We start from the raw sequence: 20,682 nt of genomic DNA, 5'->3' as shown, positions 1-20,682 counted from the left end.
AACACTGTACCTCAGTTCTTCACGCACGCTTTGGACAGTGTGTCCATTAACAATGAAGATCTCTGTCATGGCATCGGTTAACATCTTACAGGAATAACCAATATTCACTGCAGTCTCTGTCAGAGAGGGAGAAAGAGACACAATAAACTTGCAATTGTGAAATTAACTAATACAACATTGGGATTATCTGCATTGGTTATGAGATCAAACCCAAAGTCAATACTTATTCATCATCTCTTAACCAAATGTGTGGAATAAAGCAAAAAAGATAAAGATATTAAAGCAATCATTTTGATGTAGAAGCAGTGGCAGCTGGTCAATAGGGGGTGCTGGGGCACCGCCCCCAAAGTTGGCCAGGGAAAAAAGCTACTTTAACATGTTACCAAAAAGTTAAATATATAGTACAAATTAATACAAAATAAAATTATTTAGTTGTACTATTTCACTGTTAGTCTTGTTATCATTGATTAAAAAAAAATGAAAACCTGGTTTCGTTTTGTGTGTATCATGTTTGTGTGTCTGGGGCGCACCCTAAATAAGTGTGTATGTAAGTCAGTAAAAAGGGTAAAACATGTGACCTGAGGGTGAGCTCTAATTGGCTGGTTTTGGATCCGCTTTGGGGCGCAGGACTGTGCACCCCAAACCCTCCCACTCATGTTGTAAGCAATCAGGTCTTTGACCTCATGTGATTGGATCATTCTCAGAGTCTCATAACCGCATTGCAGATTGCCATGTAACTGCTAGCTACAGTTCTGATCAGTGATAGCAAGTGAAATATCTTGAGATAAAGGGAAATATGATTTTATGCTTACAAAATCACCCTTTACAAGGCGATCAGTTGAAGAATAAATAAAGGATTAAGGGGCTTGGGTTCAGATTAAACAGCAGGAAATTATCATGGTCGAGTTTCCACTGTGTGCTTTTCCAGGATTTATGGCAAACGGAGTTGGCTAACGTTAGCAGGATGCTGTGTTCCTGTTCACTTTTTTAAAGTCTTTATGATCGGATTTGAGCTGCTCAGATGATGCTCAGATAATTCTGCATTTTCCGTGGCTTGGTCAACTTTGTTGCAAAGTACTAGACTGTGATTAGGCAACTTTACTGTGCGTGCGTGTGTGTGTTTGCGTGCGTGTGCTTGGGTGCGTGTGTGTCAGATCGGGTATGTGTGTTTAAAAGATTGTCTTGATTAGTTCATTACTGATAATCCCAATATACAGATTCATAGTACATTTATTTCATGCTTTAACAGTTGACTTCAACAGTAACATTTTCAGCAATTTAGCTATGCAGTAATGACATTCAACACCTGATAAATGGCTATTTACAGTCCTGCATTACTACAGAAAAAGTTTGATTTTAAGTTCTTTTTTAGCACCGGCCGCCACTGTGTAGAAGGCATTTCAATCTGATCTAGACCTAGTTCTTACCCTGCTTGTCTCCAGTTAGCACCCAGATCTTGATGTTAGCCAATGAGAGAATGGCAATTGTCTTAGGAACCCCCTCTTGTAGTTTATCTTCTATAGCTGTGGCCCCAAGCAGCTATAAACAGCAACAGGTTGCATGTAAACATTATTATAAAAATCTAATGAAACAAAACCGCACGCACGCACGCACACACACACACACACACACACACACACACACACCATCATATCTTGTTCAATCTCCTCATAGGCAGCAGCCAGCCGGTCATCTCTGCAGTCTGTGGCCTTATCAGCACAACGATAGCGCTCCTCCCACTCCTCCCACTGCTCCTCAGACAGATCCCGATAGGCCACAGCAAGCGTCCGTAACCCATCACCTGCATACTCCTACATAAACACAAAAGAAGCACATGAAACAATGATTATGAAACATAGATAGTTTTACTTTTACCACACTACTGTTAGCAAACAAACAAGACTAATAGTGCCAGTTGAGCATGGTGCAATACAAAGGTATGCATATGGGAGATGCTTTTATCCAAAGTAACTTAAAATGTATTTTAGGTAAAAAATGTATATAAGGTCATGGGTTTGAGTCCCAAGGAAACAAGCTGATGATGTGTATTGCATAAATGTACTGTAAATTGCTTTGTATTAAAATGTGTGTTAAATGCATGAAAGTAAATGACTCTGTGAAGATCAAAGACTTTTAGCAAAAGTCCCACAAGAGGGCTCTGTTGTTTAACTTGTTGAACTGATAAAGCAGGCGGTAGACTATAGACTTTGCCTAGTGAATACTTTAAAAGACAAACAGCTCAAAATGAAGTAGGAAACAAAAACACAAAAATACTTATACTAAAAAATTATAAAATAAGAATGCTGTTCCCAAATGTTGATCTTCTGATCCAAAATCTCCATGTATATAAACAGAAACCAGGAGAAATAAAACATAAACACACTTACGTTAAGATGGTCTGAAGTGATGTTTAACAGCTCCTGGTTGCTGGGATGAAGCCTCTCAAAAAGCACAGTGTCTGCACCCTTACAGTAAAGACGTATATGGCCCTCTGGATTTCTCACTGAAACACAAAAACACACACGCACACACATGTAAGGCTTTTATTCATGGGACTTTCTATAGATATAATGACTTTTATACCGTACAAACTGTCTATCCTCAGACGCAATGCATTTTATACTGTACATACTTTATATTCTATTCCCCTAACCTACCCCAGTCCCTAACCCCAACCATCACAAAAACCTGTTGGCAGTCTTAATCTGTGAAAAAGTACCATAAAGTATGTTTTTAAGACATTCAGTTTATAGGGACACTTCCTGTGTCCTAGTAAACCATGTTTATAGCATAATAAACATGTCATTATACACTATTCCTGTCCTTGTAAACAATATATACCAACACCCCAACCATCAGTAATTTATTGTATACAAACACAAATGAAATGCCTACCACACTGTGATCACCACTTACTCAGATATGAAGGGCATTATTTAGAGTTATGGTTTGTGGCATACACAACATAAAGTGCTAATTCAGATTCAGTTCTGTGTCCCCAGAGGAATTTTACTGCCTGTTTCTGTTTCTCTGTATTAAGCCATCTGGCATTATGGCCATTTAGAGTTCGCTACACAAATGCATCAGTATTCATACTTAGCTGTAGTAAGTAGATGTGTGAGAGCAAATGCTATGCCCATATAAATTACATATTGTGCCTGTGACAGACATATTCAAATGATTTCTGAAGCTGGTGAGTATGTGCTTGTGATACCTATGACAGACATTCTTTTGCGAATGTTATTGAAGTCCAGGATGGCGAGGAGCGTGTACGTCACCGATTTGCCAAGCTCTTGTGTGGTGACCGTACCAGGCGTTCGGGAGCGAAACACGAAACCAAAATTACGGGCAGCTGTTACCAATGCCCCCTCATCTGGAGACTGAGCCTTATATAACAGCGCTCCTTCAGAGAGAAGAGGAAAGAGAAAGAAAGAAAGAAAGAAAGAGAGTACATAAAATGACAGATAATAAAATAATCGAATCAAATTTAAAATGCATAATTGTTCTACCATTTCCCTCTAACAATATTAAAGGTAACAACTTCCTAACTTAAACTCGCTTTCAACTCATATTACAGGTAGGTATTAAATGAAAGAAGAAGCTTGTGAGTACTAAAAGACCACCTTAGATTCTTACCCTCGCTCTTCTCCTCACTCATGACTGTGTGGCAGAGAGACAGCACACGAAAAAATTCATGCACTGCTGATTCCCCCATCATGACAGCCTCCAGCAGAGACTGGTCATAAAAACAGAAGTCACGGTCTGCTAAGGGGTTCCACGAGCTGAAGTCCAGGGGCTCTGGAGTCCTCTAAAAGATGAATACATTGTTAGCTTATTCTGTACATCAACATTTCAATACTGGGAGCAAATATATGTCAGAAAGATTTTGTCCTCATTAATTCGCTCTACATTTTGTTCCTAAATGTACCTTTTGCTGGGCACCAAGAGTGTCCACCTCACCTGAAATGAGTAGCAAACAGTCAATTTTTAAAACAAAATACAATGCAACATCTCCGTCTTTATGATATCTGTATAGGATATCATCAAAAAGTTGATTTATTTCACTAATTCCATTCAAAAAGTTAAACTTGTATATTATATTCATTCTTTACACACAGACTCTTATATATTTTAAATGTTTATTTCTTTTAATTTTAATGATCAAAACTGATAACTAAGGAAAATCCCAAATTCAGTAGTGAATCTCCCCCACATTTTTGAATGGGTTTTGTTTCACAAACCTCTCCAGGGTGCTGTTATCCCTATTGCTTGTACACTTTTTCTACCACATCTTTTCCTTCCCTTCGCCTCTCTATTAATGTGCTTGAACACACAACTCTGTGAACAGACAGCTGTTTTTGCAATGACCTTTTGTGTCTTGCCCTCTTTGTCAAAGGTGTCAATGGTCATCTTTTGGACGACTGTCAAGTCAGCAGTCTTCCCCATTCTTTTGTAGCCTACAGAACTAGACTGAGAGACCATTTAAATGCCTTTGCAGGTTTGGGATTTTCCTTAGTTGTCAGTTATAATCATCAAAATTTAAAGAGATAAACATTTGAAATATATCAGTCTGTGTGTAATGAATGAATATAATGTAAAATTTTCACTTTTTGAATGGAGTAAAACTTTTTAATGATATTCTAACTATATGACCAGTACCTGTGTGTGTGTGTATATATACATATATATGAAGAGTTTCGTTGCAAAACGAGATAACTCAGTTTTTAACATTTTTGTCAAAACATGATTATCATTATGTTATCATGTTATTATTTTGTTTTATGGTGCTACTTAGCTGTATTTTTTAAGTTATGAAGGTTTCAATCAAAACAAACCAACTGCAGTTGAATTGATATTAATTGGAATGCACAAACATAAAAACAAGATTTCTGAACAAAAAAACAGAGTTATCTCGTTTTGCAACGAAACTCTATATATATATATATAAATCATCATCAGTACATTTAGTTTATAGTTGTAATGCGTTCATTATGATATGAAAACCTTTATTATATATGATGCTTTTCCTGATACACGTTAATTGCCATGTATTTGTGTGCCTTACCGTATGCATGGCCATTGATGGAGCACTTGTTAAAGGTCATGATGTTCTGAGTGAGGGTTCCTGTCTTGTCACTGAAGATGTACTCCACCTGTCCCAGCTCTTCATTCAGTGTGGTGGTTCGGGCCTCCGCTGCTGTGTTACTATGGCTACAGAACATCCGCCGGTCCCAATTAATAAAATAACTGTGACCCAAACGAATCACCTCCACACTAAAAGATTCAGACAGGTTGGGAGAGAAGCAGACAGCAGGTTATTATCATCACAATGCAAATATGAGCTGCTTCTTTGGTAATACAAAAAATATCTGCAGAGTCGACCTACACACCAACACCAAAACAAACATACGAGCATAGAGGTCTTATAGACAAGGTTTGAATTTGTAGTTAAAAAAAGACAAGCGGTCTTATTACACCATTAATAGAAGCCATTTAGAAAATATAAATGCATTGGAAAAAGAAAGCACAGTGGTTAAAACATTCACCATTCTTAAAGGAGACATATCATGAAAATCTGACTTTTTCCATGTTTAAGTGCTATAATTGGGTCCCCAGTGCTTTTATCAACCTAAGAAATGTGAAAAAGAACAACCCAGTAACTTAGTTTTGGTAAACCATTCTCTGCAAGCATGTAAAAATAAGTTAATTGAAATTTGGCTTCCCTTGTGATGTCAGAAGGGGATAATGCTGCCCCATTAATCTGCACTATTCAACCACACCACTGCCATTTAGTGCAGCGATCAGCTCATTTGCATTTAAAAGGACACAACCAAAAACTGCAAATTTTTGCTCATGCTCTCAAAAAGTGGCAATTTTAACAAGTTACAAAAAATTATCTGTGGTTGATGGTAAATGGTTGAACTGTCCATTTAAATACAAAAACCTTTTCCTTGTTTCAGAAACGGACACAATTTGAGCTTAAATACCCCCTTAAAAGCTAAGGTGCTTTATAATGCCATAGAAGAAAGAATATAAAAATGTAAAAACAAAATGTTTTTTTAAAGAGTGAATGGTTCTTTGAGGAACCGAAACAGGTTATTCTATTGCATCTCTGTGAAAAACCTTTTAAGCACCCTAATTTTTAAGAGTGATGGCTGAAAAATATATGAATGGGTAAGTGATGTGCCACAATGCTGCCCATATATTTCTGTGGTACTTTATTTATAAGTCTGCACAGGTCAGAGGGAGGAAGTTCCGGCATCCATTAACCAAACCACACAGCAGAGTAAAAGCTTATTCAGATAGCTGGTTTAGAAAGGGAGGTTATGTTGCGTACTTCAGTGGTATTGTACCAATTGTGGAATAATGAGGGGCTGTTGTTATTTTAGAGAAAAAGACGAGAGCGTGGTGCATGGGGGACTTCACTATCTGCTTACCTGTTAGTGAAAGTCTGAGGAAACATGACAGCAACAAAACAAAGCAAAATAAAATAAACAGATAAACAGAAAAAAAATAATTAAGGATGTCTTAGGGTGCTATCTCACTAAACTGTCTGGTGCAGACCCAAGTCCACTTAAAAAATAATTTTTCACGTCACTAAATTTATTTTTTATGTTTTTTTGGGCAATGCATTCACAGCATTAATTTCTATCTTTACATTCTGCTTGTTCTCTCACCTGACGTAGAGGGAAATAGGCACAACTGTGTTAAGGATGATGACATAAGACCAGAAGGAGAGAAAGGCAGAGAAGATACAGTTGTCTACCGGAGGATCCCAGGGTAGGAAACTCTGAAACAAAGCACCCACTTCCTTTTCCCATATTGCGTTTCCTATGGCCAAGATCACTCCCATACACACCAGGAAGCCAAAAATCTAAGAACAGAAAGACGCAGATGGGGACAAATAAGCAAGAGAGACCAATATTTTCTATATTTGTATTATTTGTTAGGGTTCACATTCATCTCAATAGAAGTTGCTCAGCTGCTGCAGGAGCCCAATGAACTATAACAGCATGCTAAATCTGTCCTATTTGCTAATGCAACAATTAACTTTTTATGCAAATCTACTGAGCCATAAATGCCACGTGACTACAGCAGGAAAATAATGTCATGATGTCAAGACAAACTGCATCACAACAATACCCTGCGTCCGAAACCGCATACTGTGACAGTACGTACTGAATTACTGTAGATGAAGTGCCTACTCATCGACCACTAAAACAGTATGTTCTTATCTATATAGTATGAATATGGGTAGTCTGAATGAATTTGGACATACTACATCCGCCATGTTGATAAATCAAATGACATATGTCATTATAACAAGCACAATTTTACCACAAGGAACAGCTGTATTCATGATGTATTTATTTATTGTAACAGAGCCACACTACCCATTTCCATCATTTTTTAATATGACAACAGCTTTTTCTTTGCGTGACTCCTCTCCCGGGGGCCACCGTAAAGTGTTCATCTAGTTCACACTTAAAAATCTTGCTCAAAGAAGTATGTAATGCAGGTACTTTTGTTTAATACCGTTTTTCGCCTACTATGAATTCTAGCATGCAGTCCAAATTCTTTCACTTGTGATTTTAAGAACTGTGATGTCAACTGTGTGATGGCTTGAAAATTATGAGGGAAAATGAAGTAAGTGAATAATCTGAAAAAGTTCAATGTTGTTTGTTTATTTAAAGAAGCACATAGGCTATCTATAAAACTATGGTTCTTGATTGTGTAAAATTCACACATTCAACTAAGGGGTTTAATAGAGTGTGTGTGTGTGTTTAAGTGGTTTCTCACCCACAGCACCAGTGTGTTCATCAGTCGATCTATACTGGTTCGCTTGAACTTAGTTCGGCCGCTGTTCTGCATCAGCTTGGTGTCAGGACCTGAGCAGTACCAGTATGTTATGACATTACATAAGAATTACAGTCTCACATACACACATTTACAGTGCTTAGCTACCTAAATTCCATAAACTTCTATACACTACTGTACTATTTATACCCCTGATATTTACTGTATATTTTAATACACTAATAAACTATAAATATAGCGTAAACCTAATCCAGATTCTAACAGAAAACATTCTACATTTATAAATATGTCTATATGTTTGTTTATATTTTCATAGCTTCCCAAAATCAGGTTTTGTCAGGTTCCCCTCACTTTTGAGTACAAATTTGTCCAAAAATATGGTCAAGTAGGTGCACACAAAGAGATTTGTTTTACTATACTAGAAAAATATATATCTCATATACTCTCATTACTTCATTATGGTAGTGAAATCTATTGCTATACAGTAGTCAGATTGAAAGCAAGACATGATTTAACCCACTTATCAGCCCATATGATAGGACGGATTTAAAAGATCCTTTAGGTTTTGCCTTGTTTCATTTTACTCATAATGACACTTTACAAAATTTGGCCAAACCTGAGTTAACTTAAAACACACATACCTGCGAATATAACAAGGCCATAACAGCTCTCGGTGTTGCGCAGTACGCAGCCGCGCAGCAGCATGTTCTGGTTGCTGAGGGCATATTTACAGTCTTTCCAATACAGAGTACCACAGAAACGGTCTAGCTTGTTGTTGGGGGGCTCACACACCACCTCTCCTGCAAATACACACAGCGTGAGACGCAGAGAACAGATACTATTGTGCTTGTGAACCTGTTAAAGTTCACAACTTAAGCACCTGCACTTTCAAGACAATGTATATATTCCATAATATAGCACCTTACTTTTTCATTCTTTACTACTGTATATTTTATTGTACTGTACTTTTTCTTTTATTGTAAATACTACATATTATTATATTCTCATTATTATTTTATTGTTTTTTTTTACTTCTGTCTTATTCTTAAAATAGTTTTTCTCGTTCTTTATATTAGTATTATGTTAAACACTGATGTAGACTGCCTGAGCCTCACACAAAGCATTTCAATGTACATTTTATCAATGACAAATGTACACATGATATGACAAATAAAACTTGAAACTTAAAACAAAGATGCCACAAATAATAAAATATTGAAGTTAGTACAATTTTATATAATGTGTTACTGAGCCCATATTTTTTGCAAAGTGGTACAAGTGTTAAATAAAGCAGAGAGCCTTACACTCTTGTTGGTAGCTAAAAGCATCATAAAATTAACAAAAATATTTAATTAACAAACACATGTATCTGGGGTTCCCCTACAGTCGGTCACTACGACGTCACATCGAGGGTTACATAAGTCAGTGGTTCTCAAACTGGAGGCCGCGAGAGGTTGGTGCCAGGTGGGCATTTTATAAAATACTTTAATTTATCGTTAATTTCTGTGTTATTAAACCAGAAATAAGCCTACTTTGTATAATTTAATATGTTTTGTGTAATTAAAATGTTATATTTTAGAACTGTTTTGTCATAAATTTTGTTTAGGGAGGGCGCGAAGGAATGCACTGTACACAAGGGGGGCCGCAAGCTGAAAAAGTTTGAGAACCACTGCCATAAGTAACCGAGACGTTGTATTTAATGCCATGAATTATGTGTGTACTGATTTCCCAAAGTTAGTGAGATTACGGTTCACAAACTGTGTGCACTCGATTATGATCGACCGTGCCACAATCCGGCTTCTGTACATTTTGTGTGATTAGGATTTTTTTTGTTGGTGTTAAAAACAGGAAGCGTAGGTGGTCTGTGCTGACACAGGTTCGATGCTGTAGGAGTGTGTGTTTGTGTGGCAGCCGCTGCTGAGAAACTGTCCACCACATACACTTTTATCCACACTTGTCTCAATCTACTACCTTACGCTTAAATTTCTTAACATAGAATTGTTTGCTAATCTCTCCCTCACTTATTAATACTGGCACACACAGATTCGTACCGTCAAACTGGGCCAGGTTATTAGGATCTCCCAGCTCTGAGGTAACAGACAGAGACTGACGCACCTTCATGTTTGATTCGCTAAGGAAGAGAAACAAAGAAGTGAACAAACAAAGCTACTGTACAGTACAAACAAACCTATGCCAGCTAACACAAAGTTTGCGATTGGAAAATAAATTTACAGCTTCGAGTCTCAAATTGTTTAAATATAGCTTACAGGAGCAAAAACTCCTGTCTACATAAATAAGTAACCAAAGTCTCTAATGTACCCATCTAGCTCTGCAGTCTCAATGTAACACAGGCTGTGAGGTTCACTGCTGGACAGCAGGAGAAGATCAGCCTGTAACACATACAGAAAGTGGCAGATCAATTACACAGGGCTTTATAGCAACATTGGTTTCAGTATTTAGGTGTAAATCCATCAGACATTATTACGTAAGCATACATGGTCATAAATTACTGATAGTGTCAAGTGTCTGGGAGTGCAGAGCTGATGCAGACATGTCTAGAATTTATTGCATTAAGAGTTTGTTTTATTTAAAGCCCTTTGAATTGGGGGCAGAGTGTTCAGTGATGTCATGAAGCATCAGGGAGAAAAACTCACCGCCACAAACTGATTGTTCTCTAACTTGATGATGTCACCGACTCTGACATTCATCCATTTCTCTTTCTGAAGACTGAAAACGATAAAAAAAAGTATAATAAAGACTCATAAGTGCTTTGTGAGGCATTTTGTGCTTTATCGATTAAAAAGAGCAAATTATTAAGACTCCTTAGAAAACAGAAAAAAATATATATATTTAAAATTGTAATTCAGTGTTACAACCCTTTCACAGCAGATGTTTTATTGTCAATATAAAGCAAAAGCAAATTTAAGGAAGCATATGGTACTAATAAAGGACTCACATGCCACCGATGAGGACCTGAGACTGACGGTTATTCACCTGGTTGTCACTTTTGTGACGAAACTGTAATGCAGAGAAATGTAAGTAAAGTGAGCGTGTGACTGTTGATTCATGTGGTACTTGCGGCGTGTTGGGTGGTCGTTATAAATGTATTTGAAATGTGTGCGTGGAGGGGGTTTTGGGATTTACAGTAAGTTACAAAATGTGCATGTGAAACTCACATAGTCATCCGTGGCATCTTTGACTGCAGTGATGCTCAGCACCAGCACTAAAGGCACAATGGTGGTGAACCAGGATAATGAGGAGATCTGTGGAATCAACTAAGACACAAATAAACACACATTTAGCCATTTCTATAGCAATTTTTTAAACATAAAGGGACATTTTCAAGAAATCCTATCATACAGTGGTTCTCAAACTTTTCGGCATGCGGTCCCCTTTATGTGTGGTCCATTGCTCTGTGACCTCCCCCCCCAAAGAAAATGTTTTGACATAAAACTTGACATTTAAATGTAACAAAACATTTACAACATATTGCTGTAGGTCAGTAGCCTTATTTTTCTGAGGTTTAATTACACAGAAATTATAAAAGATGAATGTATTTTATAAAATCTCATAAAACTGCCCCCCCCCCCCCCCGGAACCATCTTGCGGACCCCAGTTTGAGAACTACTGCTATAATGGATGCATACAGAGAATACAATGGCAGATTTTCCAATTTTCCTATCTTTTTTTATCTTTTTTTGAGGTTTCAACTTCATTTTTATGTGTAAGTCTTTATTTTGAGATGACATCACCGTAGTTCCTGTTATGAATGGTGATTTAATCACGATTACACACAGTTATGACTACGCTCTTTGTAATGCTTCACGTGCTGATGTCTATAAAACAAAAATTGACATAAGCACACAGTCATAGTCTTTACCTGCAGTATGAGGAGAAACAGGAAGTAGGTGTTGGCAACTTCCTGGAACTGCTCAAAGAGGTTGACAGGTAGAAAGGTGATGACATTGTACTTCGAGGTCATGATGCAGTTGCTCTGTTGGAAGAGAGGTGGGGCAGAAGATGATAGTGGGCAATGACACCAGGGTTTATTGATGAGGGAAAACAAGATTAGGGCAGATAGATGAAAATACGGGTTGTGTTTGTGTCACTTACAGCGTACTGAAACTTTTCATTGTACTCTCTGTCGTTGGCTCGGACTCTCCTTTCCTCCTCTGTCACACAACCAAAACACACTGACATGTAACCAACAGAAAGACATAATTTTTTTGTCAATGAAAGAAATAGATTTTCAACTAGTCACAGGTTTTTGCCAGGAAACACATGGAAGAGTTCAGATGCAAAATCCTCTAAGTGCATTTTCTTGTAAATTAGATTTCTTGTGTTTAGGTTTAGTACTTTCACTTAAATGGCAATGAAATGTTTTTTATGGTCAGTAATTGAAATGCATTATTTTCACAAATGCCACTTTATTCATTTAATTGGCATTTAACACATGAGTGTCTTTCGCTGCAAAACCCTCTAAGTGCATGCAAGCTTTTCTGGCAAAACTTCCACTTCTTCACTTCACATATCGCAAATGATAAAAGTCAGAATTCAAAACATAAAAAAATAAAGAAACCGAACCACACATTATGTCGTGATGCATGTGGCTATCACATTTGTGTTGTATTCAGGTCCAAGTTCTCACAAGGGACCTAAGTTTGAATGTAAATTTGTAATGTAATAGGAAATGACACCAACGGAAATGACAAATATAGAAATGTTAACTATAAGATCGGTGGGTGGGTCACAAATACATAGACGTTCACACAAACTGTCAGCAAAAAAATCAGCAGTTATCTATGAGAAACTACATGATCAGCAGGTGGCTGTAACTGCTTAAGCATATAACACCTAAGAAGATGAAAGATGTGGCTGATATCAATGTTTCAAACAGCACAAGCTGACAGACAACCTGTTGTTTTCACTTCTGCCAAGAGCGAAACTTACAATGACAAGAGTTTCTAAAGCTCACAAAAAGCTTGTTCCATCTAAACAGAAAAAACAAAAGAGCAAAACAAAAACTCGAAAAAAAAATCACCATTTTCTATTTTACAAAGCTGTTAACATGAAAAATTGCTCTGTTGGATTCACTTTCTGCACCATTCATTTCTGCTGGGTAATGGTCGGTTACTCTGTGAAGCAGAATGCTGTGTGTGCATGTGTGGGTTTCATCAGACCATATAATTTATGGGTGACTGACACACTGCATCTTAGTTAAAGACACTTATCTCTATTCAGTTATAAATCTAAACTGGTCTCTAGAGACTCTAACTCTTATCTGCCATCTCTCCTGCATCTAGACTACTACATAACCTTAGGCCTCTTCACACTGATAAACACATGGTCACGTGTGCGTATCTGCAGCTCATGCAGACAGATATAAAGACTGAGGTTTCCTTGCTTGCATGTGATTTCGCTGATTACATGTATATTCATGAGAATCATCTAAAAAAAAATCAAAAGACTGAAATGATTACTCACTGCACAAGAGAAAGATAAAAACAAAGAAACCTACTTCACTTCAAGTACAATAACAAACACATGTATGCACATACTGTACATATCCAATCTATAACGTTCAATACAATACAACAACAAAATCTGTCAGGGTGAGAGAGAGACTATTGTCTTAATATAATTTGCACGGACATTCAGACCAAAAAAACCAACCTTACCATTCATTACAAAAACCTCAGAGAGAGAAAGAGTGAGAGACATAGAGAGAGAGGAAGAGAGATAGAGAAGTCTGATGATTGTCATGCACCATTTACTGTAAATGCATCATTAAAGGTCAAAGCCCTGCACGCAAACATACATAGCCTTCAGCCTGTGGCCCGTTTCCTTCTGCACTAAGCGCTCACACCTGCTCTGTCCTGTCCTCTGTGACTAAAACTCTCATCTCTGTGGTTTCCTGTGAAAATACTGCTTAGTTGCCTTGTGTTTTCCTCTATACTGGCCAGAGACACTGGTTCGCACATACTGCTGGTTACACACATAGACTGCAACACACAAATACAGAGACATTGTATTGCACTGCAGAAAAAAAAAACACCTTCAGTTATGTTTCACAGTACTTCCTATGACAAGACAAATCGCCTACTATAGAGACAATAAGAACACGCCCCCTAATATTCAGATCAGTGGTTGACCTATATTGGTTTATATTGCTATTTTTGGACCTGAATTCACAATGTTGCTTTTAATCGTCACTGTCTAACATTGCCAATGCACAGATGAATGCACAAACAAAGGATGTTTCTAATAATATACACCTACTTGTTTAAGGGAATGTGAGGAGATGCAGCATCATTTACAATGAAAATAACCTTGAGGGGTCTGACCCCATTAATATACTAATTATCTTTCCTTTCTTTTCTCTCCCTCAAGGTCACTTTGTTCTCTCCTCTTTTCCCCAGGCTGTCTTCTGTACTCTTTCCTGCTGTCATCAATCCTGATGGAAACCACACGGTTGTTGCCAGCATCCGGGACAGCATCACCTGCTTATTGGCTGTTGATGACATAATGGCTCTGCCTGTCCGATGCTCTGGTTCCAACCCAGAGCACCTCAGCAAAACGGGCCATTAAGCACTTTTTAACACTGCACCCTTACCAATACTCCAAAGGACAGCCGCAGTGGGCGAAACACAGCTTATGTGACGTCTTTAAAAACAGAAAATCTGTCAAGCAGTTACTGCTGTGATTCAGCACTACTGACATTTTTAAACAGACTGGCAATGGATGGTTGCAGTGCAGATTATATCTTATGTCAGCTAGTGGCACATGGAGACACTTTAAAGTCGTGAGTAGGTTCATTGTTATTGACAGATGTTGTTTAGTGACCCATGAGGTCTGAAAATTTGACAGAATATTGATTCTACTCAAGTTAACACTAACTTCAACTACTTGTGATGTAAATGAACAGAATCAATTTTTGCCAAAGGCAGTCTTTCGTTCATGTTTAATGACAGTATATTTATCCACAGTGTCAGAAAGCACTGGGGCACCATTGATGTACCTGTTGTTTCCATCATTAAAACTATTAGTCTCAGTTAATGTCTGAAAGTGACAAGTCAAAGGCTCAAATTAGCCTCTTAGTGGGTGAGCTAATTGCTACAGTGCTTCATCCGTTTTGCACACACAGCAGTGGTACTGCAGGAGCCAAATATTGCACACAAGCTCCATCCGTAACAGAGGTCAAATCCTCACTAATGTCTTCATTTATAATACTAGGCATTTGCATGCTGAAGCAGGAACATGCAGACTTACAAAACACACTAGCTATGTGCTGAGCAATCATAAAGCATTTGTTTGACAAATAAAAAAACTTCGCCCTTCATACAGTATGACCTTTATCTGGCATCTTACTTACTCTGCAGCATTTATATGCCAGCCTTTATCTTTTCATTCAATCTGCTTCTACTCTTCAATTCTTTCTTCTTTTTGCTTGTGCTTTCATGCGGTACATCCAACCGCCTCACTCGGCTCTGTGTACTAGCACAAGATGCCATCCATCTCTCAACTCTCTACTCTTCTGTACTGACCAAATGCATTGGCCTTGATTACCCTTTCAAGACAACAGACCGTATAAGTATTCCAAAAAATCTCACGTCCACGACAAGCAATGAAATATATAAAATATATAATAAATCAGTGAAAAGTAGTACAGAATAGGAGTTATATGGGAACAAAATGCCCATAAACTTCAAGCATTGGTTTATGATAGCATAATTCTTCACACCCAGTGCACTGATTGTCAGCTTTTACTACTGTATATTTTTTGAAAGCTGACAAAAGTACAGCTACGAGAGAAAGGTTTTGTGGGATTTTTCTATATTTAAAACGACACTGATATCTTGTACACAGTGTATCCATCATTGATGAGTCATCCTGGACATTTTCAGAGTAAGCTTACCTTCTAATGGTTGAAAACAAGAGGATATATGATATAACATGCACTGTAGATATCTTGTTATGAGGAAAGTGAGACATAAATAAACCAGACAGACAGACAGCTGGGAAATCTCATTTTCATTTCAAGTCATTTTGTACAGGCAAATCACAAAAAGGCCTTGGGTGACTCTAAACACTAAACTGAAATGCCTATAGATACTGTATAAGGAGACCACAGAGAAATCCCCCAGACTTTAAAATGAACACATGAAGTCAAACTGAAGACTGCAGTGATGACAAAGTGAGAAACAAAACTTAAAGATGCCCTAAAGTGTGAAGTGAATGGCTCCAATAATCTAAAGTTCAGCTTACAAACCAAAAAAGCTAAAAATCACCATCCAGCAACTTACTTTCACTAATACATGTTACAAAAACATTCATTAAAGTAATTTCCTTAATGAAAACGCTAAAAAACTAAAACCTATTGTGCTGAAACAAAACAGAATGTGTGAATATAATACAGGCTGTGTTTGTTACATAAAAATGACATTTAGAGAGGGCCAATTATAAAGCAATCTGACCTCACGCTGATAAGGGATTCACCCTGGTGATAAAAGAGTCCTCATGTAACACATGGTTAAATAAACAGCTAAGAAGACCTACAGGACGAAAATCTATATAATGAGGACCATCATATGGGATGATACATTCTGTGACCTTTATATTCAAAAATATTGCATTCATTTCCATAACATCAACAACAAAACCTCCTAAAGTATTAGTTGTCTTTATATAAAACCACAGGATATATGATTTAGTATGCCAACTAAGTTTTGTATGATCAATGAGTGAAACATTTTGACTGGGGAAAGGGTGACGAAGATTGCCATCATCATCATCATTATCATCACAAGGTCATTAAAACAGGAGAGAACCATGCACGCGCGCGCGCGCACACAGGCACGCACACATTTACACAGCACTCAGTGACTTTTGTGAAACAACCATGAGTGTGAAATAATGAATGAGAAAACACATTTATGAAGACCATAAAATCTTTATTTACATGAAAGGATAAAGGATTGAAAGCCGATGGAAAACCTATTTGTTTACAGGCCTATATTGACGAATTTATTTATATATTACATTACAATTTATATAATTCATTGCAGCTGTTTAAATGACCTCTCATTCACTACTGATGTCTTGCGTCATACAGTAGGCTACTTTATAATTACACTTAGATATCATAGACACAAGCAAATTTGTTGTAACAAATTGTATAAATATCGCTAAAGTAAAATACCTGCGGTGTTTCTTATTTTTGTTGAGCTGGATAATTCCTCTTTTTTCCGTTTAAGAGGAAGAATGACTGGGAACCACTTCTCCGGGATGTCTTTCGGGATAGTCATTTTGTCCCACCGGTGTTTACAGGGGTCCGCGCGCACAGCCGTCGGGACGCGCGCAGCGATGGGGAAATGCGCGCGGCAGCTGCAGACACGAGTGTGTGCACTTAATGCCTCTCCAATTTCATTTCCCGCTGCTTCGTTGAGGTCACTTCAGGTGAGGTAGTCCTACAGTATCTAACACATCTGGACTCTCTCGCGTATTTTAAAAATACAAATTTCCCCGAGTCCACATCTACCTAGAGCAACCTACGTTGTTCCTTTCGTGTCTATCCGCATTCTTGTTGTATCTCAGCCATTTGTCTATTAAACTTCTATATTATCGAAGGCTAACTGACATATGAGCCAAAAATCGCATTGATATTTGTGAGGACTGGTTGGCGACATATTAAAGTATTAACGTTATACTAACAACATCCGAGCGGCGCCACTGGATGTACGCTGTTGTTTTTATATGACATAACCAGAAAGGCTTTGTATTGGCTAAGGACATGTCCAATAGAAATCAGATGATGAGGTTGCCAGGGCAACTTACACTGCAGAACTGTGAAAGGTGTAGGAGACACCAGAAACCAGAACATGCCGGCTCCATTAGAGATGAAATATCCATAAAAGTAATAAGATTGAGAGATCAAAAGGCTCCAGACAGATATGCAGTCTCATGACGTTTTTGTAGAAAAGTCATAAGGAGGGGCAAGAAAGGTTTTGCACTGCGGACGACATGTGGACTAGTCGGATGTCTGTGCACGTGTCATGTCTCCCTCTCTCAGAATGTGTGGAGAGGAGGGAGGGAATCTCGTGTCTGAAGAAACCTACTGACTGCTAAACACTGTGCTCTAGCATAAACAAACTCACGTGCAGGTGCAGCAGTTGATTTTTAACTTCATTGAACATGCAAACATCTGTATGAAACAGATTTATAAATGATAACAACACTCTGCCACATGTAACTTAATATATCAAAATAAGTTATAAATAAATCAGGTCTGGCAGATCACGATAAAGTCTCATAATGGCTGTAGAACGAGTCCACATAAAACATGTAACTGTTTTGAAGGTCATGTAGGGTAGGTGTATTGTTAGAACAATAACCTTATGCATTCATTTCATTTCAAGCATGAAATATTTGGGAAAATCAATGAGGCCGATGATTACACAAGCACAACAGATTATGCATCTGTTTTGCTGATGCTGATGCATATTATGGGTGAAAGAAACGTTCTGATGTTATTAAAGGGGCATTTAAGAAGGTTTTCTTGACACAAATGCAATATAATATACACAAATATATTATCTGCGGTGTATAAAACCCTTACATAATGAAATGTATATTTTTATTAGCTTAGAATAAGCCGTTTTATCTACATAGACAGCGGGTTTGTACAATAGCTCTAAACTGACAAACTACTGTACAGAGCGCAGTTCATCCCTATGTTGTCTCATGCATGTTTGTTCAGATTTGGGTTTTGAAATCTCATCGTTACTGCCGCTAAAAATACACATTACACCTTTATATTAGATTAATAAAAAAATTCTAAGGGCATGTCAATAAAATGTGTGTTTCTGTTTAGGGAGAATAACTAATAGTTTACCTGGAGGAGGTCTCTTTCTGAACATTTCCACACCTCTGAATCTCTGCCGCTCCGTCCCATGGGAAAATCTACAACCACATGTGAAAACACACATGGTGAGAGAGTAACACTGTCAACAGAATCTCAAGGGTAAAACAGGGGACACATACCAACAGTTTACGCTCACTCAGGAAATTCAATGACATTTAATCCTTAACAACGACAGTCAGCTAAAACTAAGCCATTGGTAATGAACTCGCTGCCGTAAACTTGATGCTTGAAACATGGAAAGAATTTATTGTATGTTGTATGCTGGTGAGTTTTACAATATCCCTGCATCATGTGTTTGTGACTCATGAAATATGCTAATCTAATGACAACAGATAGTTTGCTAAACAACTGAGATAAGACAACTGAGGTGCTTACATTTGCCCATTATTTATAGGGCAAGCTGAAAGCAGAGAAGTAATTATTAGGACTATACCCTTAGGTTTAAGTGATAGATGTGGTCTGGTTAGGTCTGGTGAGCAACAAATAGATGTCTGTGTGCCTGGTTACCAATAAATCTCTTTCTGAAGACGCCACACACTGTCTACTTTTATCCTCTATGTCTGAGGTACAATAAATAGAGGGGCACACACACCAGCGGAGTTCAATTGCTTAGATTTAAACTATTTTATAAAATTGCAGTTACTATTGCAATTCTAATCAGTAGGGGAGAGCAGGGCACAACCTAACACTTTCTCAATCATTAAAAAAATATTTGAGTTTGATTAATTATATTTTTACACAAGTAACACACACATCTCTGTTTGTGATTTGAACTTTGTTTCTTGTACTTACCATTCTTGGACAATTACACCAAAACTGACAGAGTGCTAACGTTAAAACTTACCCCATAGGTGGGGTTAATTGTAACAGGCAGGGGGTTAGTTGTAACACTTGCTAAAAATTAAGTTTGCAGGCAAATATTTCAATACTATTTTGTCTATATACTTAAAGTGGATATTGTTTATATATCTGTCTATAAAAGACATGTATCCACACTGTATTTATTCATCCAGCCCTTTTCTAACAATAGTTCAATTATAAATGGATACAAATGTCTAAATATGTGAGAAAAAGCAGCACAATTATGACAAAACTTTTTTTATATGTGACCCAGTCTGTAATAACCATATTACAGTTTCAAAATCAAATTCTGAGATAATACGCATCAAATACTGATTTTTAGCCATTAATTTCATTATGATTTCAATCTTTGACGGGACCTTATTCAATCAATATTAAAGATATGAACAAAAATAAATTTTGACACACAATTTTTGATAAGACAGGCAGGCACATTTATTTTGTTGGCAGCCAGCAATCATTTGTGTGTAGCCGATTTAAAACAACGGCAAGATTTGCGCTAACGTTAGCGGTTTTCATATCGTAAGTGCTGAGGGGTTAGTTGTAACACAGCGTTACAATTAACCCCGCTGGGTCAAAATATTTTCAAGCCCTCCAAAAAAGTTGCCAAGAGCTGCAGACATATTTCAAAACGATGCTATGTTTTAGTCAACAAGACACTGATTAATATGACATAGCATTGGATTTGCTATCTTACACACCCAACTTAGAAACCGAAAAAAAAAACATATGATGAAAAAATGTACTTGCATGCCACCAAAAATTCATTCATCAGTAACGGAAAAACAAAACGCTCAACCTTGTCCAACAATGTAAACAGTCCATGTTACAACTAACCCCGCGCACCCCTGCAACAAATACATAAAAATAGATAATAGAATACACTTTAGTAAGTTTTATATTTGTGATGCAGTTTGTGAAAACACAGTTAAAATAATTTTTAGCGAATGACTGTTTTCTACATAAAATTATCCTACAAGAACATTCTAAAACAACCTTGATGATATCTTTAATATTGATTGAGTAAGGTCATGTCAAAGATTGAAATCAAAGAGAAATCAATGAGTGAAATCAAACTCTTA

General features: G+C 37.4%; 1 protein-coding gene across 6 annotated transcripts in view; it reads right to left on the bottom strand.

Moving 5' to 3' along the window:
• atp8b2 (ATPase phospholipid transporting 8B2) overlaps nt 1-20,682 on the bottom strand; it is a 36,678-nt gene that overhangs the window by 10,511 nt on the left and 5,485 nt on the right. For 2 of the 6 annotated variants that reach the window (XM_073811609.1, XM_065261057.2), the window contains 19 exons: nt 18,710-18,777; nt 11,932-12,011; nt 11,699-11,812; nt 10,995-11,093; nt 10,775-10,836; nt 10,473-10,545; nt 10,138-10,208; nt 9,870-9,949; nt 8,460-8,618; nt 7,801-7,889; nt 6,678-6,874; nt 5,066-5,274; nt 3,929-3,960; nt 3,637-3,808; nt 3,215-3,403; nt 2,388-2,503; nt 1,647-1,811; nt 1,428-1,539; nt 11-116 (listed from right to left, as the gene is read on the bottom strand). In XM_073811609.1, the coding sequence (XP_073667710.1) occupies nt 11-116; nt 1,428-1,539; nt 1,647-1,811; nt 2,388-2,503; nt 3,215-3,403; nt 3,637-3,808; nt 3,929-3,960; nt 5,066-5,274; nt 6,678-6,874; nt 7,801-7,889; nt 8,460-8,618; nt 9,870-9,949; nt 10,138-10,208; nt 10,473-10,545; nt 10,775-10,836; nt 10,995-11,093; nt 11,699-11,812; nt 11,932-12,011; nt 18,710-18,734 (2,150 nt within the window). In that variant the 5' untranslated portion in view covers nt 18,735-18,777. Of the gene's footprint in view, nt 1-10; nt 117-1,427; nt 1,540-1,646; nt 1,812-2,387; nt 2,504-3,214; nt 3,404-3,636; nt 3,809-3,928; nt 3,961-5,065; nt 5,275-6,677; nt 6,875-7,800; nt 7,890-8,459; nt 8,619-9,869; nt 9,950-10,137; nt 10,209-10,472; nt 10,546-10,774; nt 10,837-10,994; nt 11,094-11,698; nt 11,813-11,931; nt 12,012-17,017; nt 17,502-18,709; nt 18,778-20,682 lie in introns of those variants that run through there. The other 4 variants (XM_073811610.1, XM_065261058.2, XM_065261055.2 and 1 more) reach the window with 3 other exon arrangements.

This window comes from Paramisgurnus dabryanus, chromosome 13 (assembly GCF_030506205.2).
Source record: "Paramisgurnus dabryanus chromosome 13, PD_genome_1.1, whole genome shotgun sequence".
Classification (NCBI taxonomy): Eukaryota; Metazoa; Chordata; class Actinopteri; order Cypriniformes; family Cobitidae; genus Paramisgurnus; species Paramisgurnus dabryanus.
This window is presented reverse-complemented; position numbering and strand designations above follow the sequence as displayed.